This window comes from Malaclemys terrapin, chromosome 1 (genome assembly GCF_027887155.1).
Source record: "Malaclemys terrapin pileata isolate rMalTer1 chromosome 1, rMalTer1.hap1, whole genome shotgun sequence".
In the NCBI taxonomy this organism is placed as follows: domain Eukaryota; kingdom Metazoa; phylum Chordata; order Testudines; family Emydidae; genus Malaclemys; species Malaclemys terrapin.
In genome coordinates this window covers 121,856,233-121,866,333 of record NC_071505.1, presented here as the reverse complement: position 1 = coordinate 121,866,333, position 10,101 = coordinate 121,856,233, and the positions used below count along the sequence as shown (strand labels likewise).

General features: G+C 43.1%; 1 protein-coding gene across 1 annotated transcript in view; it reads right to left on the bottom strand.

The window, feature by feature from the left end:
* Nucleotides 1-6,098: 6,098 nt before the first annotated feature.
* STK38L (serine/threonine kinase 38 like) overlaps nt 6,099-10,101 on the bottom strand; it is a 65,826-nt gene continuing 61,823 nt past the window's right edge. Inside the window, exon 14 of the mRNA XM_054037336.1 lies at nt 6,099-8,834. Coding sequence (XP_053893311.1) covers nt 8,707-8,834 — 128 coding nt within the window. The 3' untranslated portion in view covers nt 6,099-8,706. The remainder of the gene's footprint in view (nt 8,835-10,101) is intronic.

Sequence of the window (10,101 nt, the reverse complement as noted above, 5' to 3'; positions counted from 1 at the left end):
AGGCCAGTGGGCAGGCCAGTGGCATGGCTGCAACGCGGCCCGTGCTGGTCTCTGGAGCTGAGAGAGATCAGTGCTTTCTCGGTGAGGGGCTAAACTCCCACTTTGGCTCAGACCAATTACCTTCTGGGGATTCTGGGGACCAGGGTGGGGCTGCGGAGACTCTCTGTCGGTGCAGGAGACTGGTGCCTGAAAGGCAGCAACCAACGCCCCTCCAAGGAACTGCAATGGGAACCAGTGCCGTTGCAATGAGTGGTGCCACACTGGCGGAGACTGAAGCTTTGAGGGCCATCTGGGGGATGGGGACCTATGCTGGGGCATTCGCTGGTGGTAAGCATGCTGGTGTTGGGACTATGGAGACCGGGGCCTTGAATCGGGCCACATTGGTGGAGACCACAGACGCGGTGCCAGGGATCTGGGCCATCTGGTTGGTGACTGTGGCTGTGGGGTCAGGGTTCGTGGCAGCAGAGACGGGGAACTACGCCTCTGCTCCGGGGACCAGCGGTGCTCCACTGTCCTTTGAGGTAGCCCCATGGCTGGGTTGCCCTTGGATTGAGGGGCCATAGCCACATCTGCTGCCGGGCACAGCACAGGTGGTACCAGAAGCCCCATTAGGTCCCTAGCCGCCTGGAAGGCCTCAGGTGTTGAAGGCACTAGTAGGTGCTGGGGTTCCCTACCGCTCCCAGGAGTCGGAGGTGGATCCCTGGGTGAGTTAGGGGGTCCGACCGGAGTGGTACCCCCTTGTAGCTCCAGGACGGGCATATGGCCTGAACTGGGTCCTTTGCTCAATGCCCCCTTTCCCTCCTTGTTCGGTGCCAGGGAGCCGCATTGCTGCTTCTGTTTTTTTCTTGGGCACCGGCGAGGGGGAACTGTGTCGGGAGGAACCCGTCCTAGGGCAAAGTCCTAGCTGGGATTCTAACTTACTAACGAACACTTAAACACTTAATCACTAACTAAGCACTGACAATTATATACAAAGAGACAGTCAGTGGGCTGTTAGAAACCGCTATCCACTTGCGAAGCAAGAGAAAGGTGCTCTGATCAACCATCATGGGTGGTAAGAAGGAACTGAGAGGGCGTAAGGCCGGTGGCGCCTCATATACTGGCATATGAGCGTGGCACTCCAGAGGACGCCACAGCCAGGACTATGGATACCACTAAGGCAAAAAATTCCATGGAATCAACATGAGCAAACACTCGAAGAAGAATTGTTACCTATAATAGAGTCTCCAGGACTTTTCAGTGTTAGCACCCTCATTTTAACATGTTGGATAGGCATGATATAGAGGCATAAAAATTCAAGGCAGCTCAAACAGCTGCCAATAAATCCATTTGAGAGACAAGGAGGGTGAGGTAATATCCTTTATAGGACCAACTTCTGCTGGTGAGAGAGACAAACTTTCGAGCTTATACAGAGCTCTTCTTCAGGTCTGGAAAATGTACAGCCAGTGGCACAGCTAAATACAGGGTGGAATAGACTGTTTTGCATGAATAGTTAACACATTCAAGGGACCATTCACAGTGAAGTGGCCCTTTAACTCCCCTCCAGTCACTGGGAGAAGGGAAAGGCAGCTGGGGGAGAGGTTGTTAGTGGGTTATAGATCGTTGTAATAGTAATTTATGGTTTAAATCCATTGTTTCTATTCAGTCCTTGATGTTCAGTGTCTCTGTAATATCCTGAGCCTGACATGGCTACAATCTTATGCCCAAATAAATTTGTTAGTCTCTAAGGTGCCACAAGGACTCCTCCGTTGTTTTTGCTGATACAGACTAAGACAGCTACCGCTCTGAAATAAATCCATTGTCATTTTAATAAAAATTGTATAACTTGTGAACAATGGGCCAGAGCCTCAGCTAGCGTCAGAATAGCTCCATTAAGGTCTATGCCAATATACTCCAGCTGAGAGACTGTCCCAGTTTGTTCAGTGTCAATTTGCACATGAAGTTTTGAAATTGCAGGTCTTACTGAAATACCTACTAGTTAGGCTGAGTCACAAGTGACTTCACTGTTTCCTTGTTTTCATGCCAACAGATTAATTCAAACTCCATATTAATATAACATTAGGTTCAATACTGTTCGAGCAAAATTGTTTTATGTCAAGCCATGAATCCCTGAGCTAGCAACAGGGAAAAACTAGCAGCTAGCTTCTAATTTGTTCAATTTAAATAATAATAGGATATTTTGTAATGTATCCAATGTGGATTTTTTTTTTTTTAAAGTACCGTAAGTAAAATTTTCTCTCGGTGTTAAAGTACTGTGTAACTGTCCCATCTTTCACAGATCAAGCAAAAATGAATCCCAGAAAATGCCCAAATTCTGTTTGAAAATCCCACTTTAGGATTGTTTATTTAGCTGCTAGATTATAATTCAATTAAATATTTTACACCTGGACACTTTCAAAAACAGTGAAATGAATAAGTAAAATAACCAAGCTTAGCAATATCTTTGGGGGGAAAATAGCTCTTTAAAATTTTTGGTCTGATCCTTCCCTCCCCCTCTCCAATTCTTGCCCCCAAACTCAGATTTAAAAAGTTTAATAACTAACCACAAGACCCAAATTATGAATGGCTAGTCTCAGGTACAATTAAACATTACTTTTATTTCCTTTGCCCAGGTCTCCTTTGAGTAACAGTAATCTACTTTACGCTGCATCTTTAGATGTGCTCAGAAAGTCCCAGCCCCATTGAAGTCAATGGCAAAATTCCGAGGCCTAGATTCACAGAAATACTTAGGCACCTAAACCTCAGACTTAATCTGGCTTTAGGCACCTAAGAGTTTAGGCTCCACTGCAATTCACAAAACTCAATCTGAACCCTGTAGGAGCCTAAACTCACTTGGCACCTGTTTTTGCACTAAAAAGTTTCCTAGATACCCAAGTTTCTGCTTCTGAATATGGCACTGTTGCCTCCTTCTAGGCGTTCAGGCACCTCAGGCCCAGAGCAATTCACAAACCAGGAAAAGAGAGGCATTCAGCTTCTTGTGTCACATGTGGGGCCCGATCTGGTAGGCCTCTTTGGCTTAGTGAAGTACTATGTTTTGTACACATGAATAACATGGCTAATATTTTCAAAGCTGCAGAAAACAGCCAGGAGCAGGGAATGAGGGGGAGGTGTTCTCTCATAACTTTTAGCCCACTGGTTAGAGTACTCGCCTGGATGTGGGAGACTCCCAGTCCTAGTCCCCCTGCCACTTGAGGGGGAGTCATTGGAGAGAGAGAGGGGAGAAGCATGTGAATGGCTCTGTAGCCTAGTGGTTAGAACATTCGCACACAATGTAGGAGACCCAGGATCCAGTCCCTCTGCTCCAACAGCTCTAATCTATTTGCAACAACTTCAACAGGAGACCAAGGGGGGCCACGCATCAGACTATCCCATAGCCCAGTGAGGGCACTCATCTGAGAGGTAGCAGATCCCTATTCAAAACCCTTCTCCCCCTCAGAGGCAGGGGGACTCGAATCAGGGGTCTCTCACATCCCAGGTGAGTATCCTAATCACTGGGCTAAAAGTTTAGAGGGAGGTCGCACCTGCCCCAGCCACCAGCTTCTTGCAGAGGTGCCTAACTCCAAAGAGAAGCTCCTGGTTGAGAATTGCAAGCAAAGCTAGGCCCGTGTGACACTCTGTACTTCAAAACAGCACTCTGGAAACCCCTTATTTACTACTGTCATATAATTATGTTTTGTACAAAGTAGGCCTTCTGAGGTATCATTTTAAATGTCTTGATCTGTTGAACATTGATATCCTGTTGGATTGTATGTGCTATCATTGTGTGTGAAGTTATGAAGTTTTGCTATGTGTGTGTTACTGAAATATATTGTGAGGTTGGGAACACCCACAACAAGCCTTTAAGATACAACAGCGGAGTAGCCAGACACGCTGACGGCCCATTAAAGGGAATCCACTCTTCCAACAGCTATATCAGAAGACTTCTCAGAGAGAACATGTAGACAATAGAGACTGCTTGACCAATGGGGACTGCCTGATCCCCAGGTCAAAAGATCTTTCCAGCAAGCTGGAAGAAGCTATAAAAGAGGGGAAGTGACATGATCACTTGGCCTCTCCCCGCTCCCAATTAAACACCAGGAAATAAGTCTGGACTTGGAGGGCAAAGACTTTGAATTGGGGGAGGTGGTCCCAAGCCAGGAAAGAGTTCAAGCCCATGTATTGAAGATCTGTGACCTGTTTGTACCATCTGTCAGGGTGAGACACTGCTTGATTCAAATCCTATTTAAGGTGTAGAATTCAGACTGCGAATTTATTTTTATTTCTTAGGTAACCAACTTTGGTCTCTACGCTTGCTATTTATAATCACTTAAAATCTATCTTTCTGTAGTTAATAAATCTGTTTTACATTTTACCGAAAACACTGTGTTTTGGTTGAAGTGCTTGGGAAATCTCAGCTCAGTTTACAAAGTCTAGTGTATGTCCTCTTCACATCAAGGGAGGGGCGGACTGGGTAATGAACTTGCAATCGTCAGAAGCCTGCCCAGTGTAAGACAGTACAGTTCTGGGGTGCAAGGCTGCAGAGTTGGGGGGAATTGGCTGGAGCCTCCCTATTGATGGTTCACGAGTGCCTGGGAGATCATTCACGTAACTCAGTTGGATGTATCCCTGCTTGTGGATGTCTGGGTAAGTGCTGTACCTGCCAGAGGTTTGTGGCTTGGCACAGCATCACAGCGTGAGAGGGATACCCCAGGTCGGTGGGGTAGAGGGCTCAGGGGTCCCAAGATCCAGTTTGCATTCCGGGCATCCCATCACAGCACCTCCCTGCACTCTTAACTTAGGTGCCGATCTCTGTGAGGGGATGGGTCTTAGCACACACCCCACTGGTCAGCATCTCCCATTGGCTAGTTTGGGCAGCTCCCCACCTCAAATTCTGACTTTTGTGAATCGCTTTTTAACACTTTGTCTATCCTGGAAAAAAAACAAAACAAAAAAACGTATGGCACCAAGTCTCAAAGCCCGGTTCAACTGACTTGAGCTCACCCTGTGGCACTAAAAATAGCAGTGTGGCTATTCCGGCTTGGGCTGAAGCCTGGGCTCTGAGACCCACCTCCTTCACTGGGTACCAGAGCCTGGGCTTCAGCCCAAGCAGGAATGCCTACACTACGATTTTTGGTGCCACAGCCTAAGGCCAACTCTGAGATTTGCTGCCACAGGGCTTTATTTTTTCCAGTGTAGACATACCCTCATGTGAATCTCTCTCCATGTTCATTGTCTAGGGCAGTGGTTCTCAACCAGGGGTCTGGGATCCCCTACAGGGCCACAAGAAGGTTTCAGGGGTCCGCTAACCAGGGCCAGCGTTAGAGTCGCTGGAGCCCAGGGCAGAAAGCCGAAGCCCCACCTAATGAGGCTGAAGCCCGAGACCCTGAGTGCTACAGAAATATAAATGTTAAACTATCACCATCACCCTTGGTCTTCTGCTTTTCAAAACCTGGCAATAGCGGGTTGTTAAAATGTTATTTTGTTGTCTGAAGTGTTGCAGTAGCTATATTGTGAATGGATTTGCAATAAGAAAGTATGTTTGCAGTGTTGTTGTAGCTGTGTTGGTCTCTCTCAGATCCTGGGACAAGGTAGGGGAGGGAATACTTTTTATTGGCTCATCTGCTGTTGGTGGAAGGGACAAGCTTTCACGCTTCACAACCTGAAGAAGAGCTCTGTAAAGCTCGGAAACTTGTCCCTTCCAACCCCAAAAGCTGGCCCAGTAAAATATATTACATGTAATCATTTGCAACAGTTGCCACAGAGATGATATGCGCCCGGGGAAGGGAGGTGGTTTTTCCCATAACAAATAGGTGGGGCAAGTTCTCCACGAGAGACTCAATTTACTAAAATGTGGTCCACACAGGAAAAAGCCTGGGAAGCTATAATAAATAGTAATAACTATTTTTAAACATATGGTTGCCTCTATGTAATGATAGCAACAGCAGCATGGCTAATTCTTTTGACTGAAGGCAACTGTAGCTTTGACTGGTATATGATGGAATTCAATATGGACATATCCAACACCGAAAGCCTTCAAATGTCTCAGAAGTCCTCTGTCGTCTACGCATTTGGAAAGTAAAACAAAATAACGTTATGAACTGGGTTAAAAAAACTGCAACTTTACAAAAGAATGCTATGTTTATTTTCAAATGCTGTAAAAAGCCTCATATAAATCTTTTATAATGCTTCTATGTAACTTTCCCCACCACAGCTAATGCAACAGTCCAGGAAAAAAAAATATAGCAGTTGCCATTTAGACTCTGAGAATGAGCTTTTGTAATATGAACAACATTAAAAGGACAAGGTACAGTATGTTACAATGCTTGTAATTATCCCACACTGTATGCAATGACTTAGGTTTTTAATAATTGACCTATAAAAATAAAATTTACCTAACTCGTCAGCAAGGCAAATTAACAGTGCAAATGCAGTCTCAACAATATTCAATTCTGAATGCTGGCAACATTACTTTGTATTTTTAACCCCTTCTCACACACACAAAATAATCCCCCTGACCATCATTTACTGCCTGTACCTCAGTTCATTAACCCATGCTGATTCGAGATGGACCCAAGTCCAAAAATTCAGCTGTATTTCAATCCAAACTTCCTCCTCAGTTCGTGGGTAGGCAGATACAGGATTTTGGTTCAGGCTCACCTCTATGCAACTGATGATTTAGCAGTTTCTCCTGCTGGAATAGATTAACTTCTCAGAAAAAAAAACTTATGAATTATATACCCCATTCCACATTTAACAGAAGTTAACAAATCATAGGCATGGAAATCAAAACTTCACATGGTTGCAATCATCAAGCCATTTCAGGATCTTTGGTACTCTGAGAATAAGAAAGAAAATGGCACAATGACAAACACTGTCAAAAGAAAAAATTAACAAGCAAAAAGATATGTTGCACTTCCTCGTTTTTGGAAAGCCAGTGTAGATAAACCTTCTGTTGTCTTTAGATCATTACAGTGTCACAGTTTTGCCTTTAAAAAGAATTCCCACTACCGTTCTAAAAGCAGTACTCTAATATTTTCTTTAATTTGATTTGCTGATTAGATTAAAATAATGCAGTTTTTTCAGAAAATAAAGAAATTCAACTATCATGATAAGGGAGATTATTATGCTAAATATACTGCAGTAAGTCTCCCTAACAGTGTAACTCCTATGTGAGCATTCATTTGATTAACCATCGGCAGTTTTATATGCAAATTATTTTTAGTGTTATGACTAGGAGGGTGTAGATTTTCCACTGGTGATAAACCAATCAATATGTACAGACAAGTCAGTGTAGTAGGTAGCTTTAAGTTAAATGTATATACTTCTCCTCTGCCCCCACACACAAACCACCAGTTTTTCTGAGTGTTTGCTATTTCCATGAAATCTCCTTAATAAATTACCTTCATGTATCTTGCAAAGTTCAATTACATAGGGCACATTTTTGATAAACAATGGCTACTTACTCTATATTAACTGTGGTTCTTCAAGATGTGTGGCTCACATGGATTCCACTTCTGGGGTGCATGCACCTAATAAGTGTGAGATTAGATTCTTTTGAAGAGCAGCGTCTGTTGAGGCCGCATCTGCGTCCTGGATGTTCTGAGGGCATAAGGGCCAGAGCGGGCCCAAACATCCCTCAGGGAAGGTGGTCAGGCTGTAGAACACATCTCAAAGAACCACAGGTACTGTAAGGCAAGTAACCTTGTTTACGTAATTGTCCAAATATGTGCCACTTCTGGTGCCTCACAAGCAGTGACCTCACTGTCCAGAGGTCTACTTGCAGTCTGTTTAAACAATGGTTGCAGGACAGCTCTGGCAAAGTGGACATCAGATCTGGAGCTCTCTACTAAGGATTAATACTGAATGAAAATGGTAGTTGACCTACATAGCTCAAAAAAGGGAATGCCACTTAGAGAAGCTGCAGATGCTGCTGGGGCATGATGGAATGGGCCCTGATCTGCAGAGGTGGAGCTACAGAAGTTGATTAATAAGGTTAAGTATAGGGTGGAACCTGTCCTCTAGTTGGTATGCTCTCACTGCTGAGCAAGAGGAGGAGTATCTTTCTTCCATAGGTGGAGCTACCCTTTCAGGTGTTCTCGGGATTTCTGAAATATCTGTACCAAGGCGAGCGGCTTCTTCGAGGAAAAGAGCAATGTTGACTCTGGTTGTTGATGACGGTTAAATTACTCTGTGCATGGGTGCATGTACACCAGGAGAGGAATCCATGTGGACAATCACTCAAAGGAGACCTTTACAAATATAGTTGATGGTTTTTATACCGTATATCTAAAACCCACCAGGTCAGCAGTAAAATAATGGTGCTGCAACATTAGCCCATGTTGCTTTTTAAAATGATATGTTTTTCTCCTGGGTGGATTAGATGGCTTACAGTACAAACAAAGCCACAGTACACAGATGCATAATTAACCTTTATACACACATAGGCAGTGCAGTTGCAAAGGGATGTATGATCCTTTTATTCCAGTACCTTTGTATAATAAAGTTAACAAAAATATTCAAATATTAAAAAAAAAAAAAAAAAGCCAGCTGGCACTGCCAACTAATTCCTGTAGTAGTCTTAGAAATCCTAATCCTGTAGGATTTCCTTGTGAAGTCGATGCGCACCAGAGTCACTGTATTGATATCTACGCCAAGCAGGCCTGGTGATGCAGCTACCTGAGGTTTGTTTTTTGTTTTGTTTTTAATTTTATGGGGTTCTGTTTTGTTTCACAACTTCCCAGCTTTCATGTAGGAAGGGATAGAGCCACGCTGTGTAAGCCCTTCAAACCTCTTGTAGGTATAATTGAGGAAAACCCAGTCTTTGGATTTGTAGTCAGGTTCTGTGGTATTTGGCACTGGAATGTAGAAGTCAAAAAGAAAGAATAAAAAAAAAAATTAGTATTGCTGGTAAGAGAAGGCACCACACAATGTCAGGCAAACAATCCTGAAGTTGGTTCTCTCTAGCATTATAAAGATTGCAGGTGAAATCCTGGTCCTAGCAAAGTCAACGGAAGTTTTGCCATTAACTTCAAAAGGGCCAGGATATCACCCTGCATCTTTGAGGAAGGAACAGCCTTTATATTGCCTGCCACAGTAAGATCCTGATCCCCAACTGTCACCACAATTAAAAAAAACAACAACTTTTAGGAACTGACACACACACAGACAGACAGACACAACACACACACAGTATCCCACCAAAAACAGCAGCAAAAAATCAGACCTTTCCCAACAGGACTGTACCACTCTATACTTATACTCTTTTTGAATTTCTTCACTAATTAGTGCTTTTGTGACATTTGTGAGGATTTAGGAGAGCTAACATTTTACTTTACGAACATCTAATATTATTCCAGTGCTGAACACAGAATTGTTCTTGTAAAATAATTATTCAGATTAATGTTCCTATAGTTCTAAGCTAAAATGTTCAGACTTGGTGCTGAAAGTTAAGTTCTCAAGTTCATATTTAGGCATCTAAAGAATAAGCAACATTTTCTGTGATACTGTGTATCATAAATGCCTATTAAAGTCAATGGGAGTAATAGAGCCTCAGAATTTATAAAAAGAAATCCATGTAATTTAATTAGCTGCCTAAATATAGAGTTAGGTACCTAACTTCAGGCATCCAGGTTTGAAAATTCTGGAATTAAAGAGGAAAACCAACTTGCCATTCTATAGGAGCCATTTCAGAGTTACAAAAAAAAAAAAATAGATTTTGGGTGAGTGGGATGAGCTGAAGAATTGTAAAGACTGTTTGATGCCAACATACTTAAGCATGTGTCTCACTCAACACACATAAATAGTATCATTGAAGCCAGTGGGAGCTGAGGGAACCCATCACCTTGCAGATTCAGGTCTTATACATTTAAGTATCTTCCGTTAAATGCTGACTTGGCACTTTTTCAAAAGTGCCCATATGACTTAAGTGACTTAGGAGCCTAATTCTCATTGTAAGTGTTTAACCTTAGTACTGCTGCTTGTCAATCATTTAGATGCTTTTGAAATTTTGCCCACAAAGAACATAACATTTGCATCTGGCTTAAATTTTAATGTTACCAAACATCTGAAACCAATTAGTGCAATACATTTTACCAAAAATGTGGCAATATTGTCTATATGGTG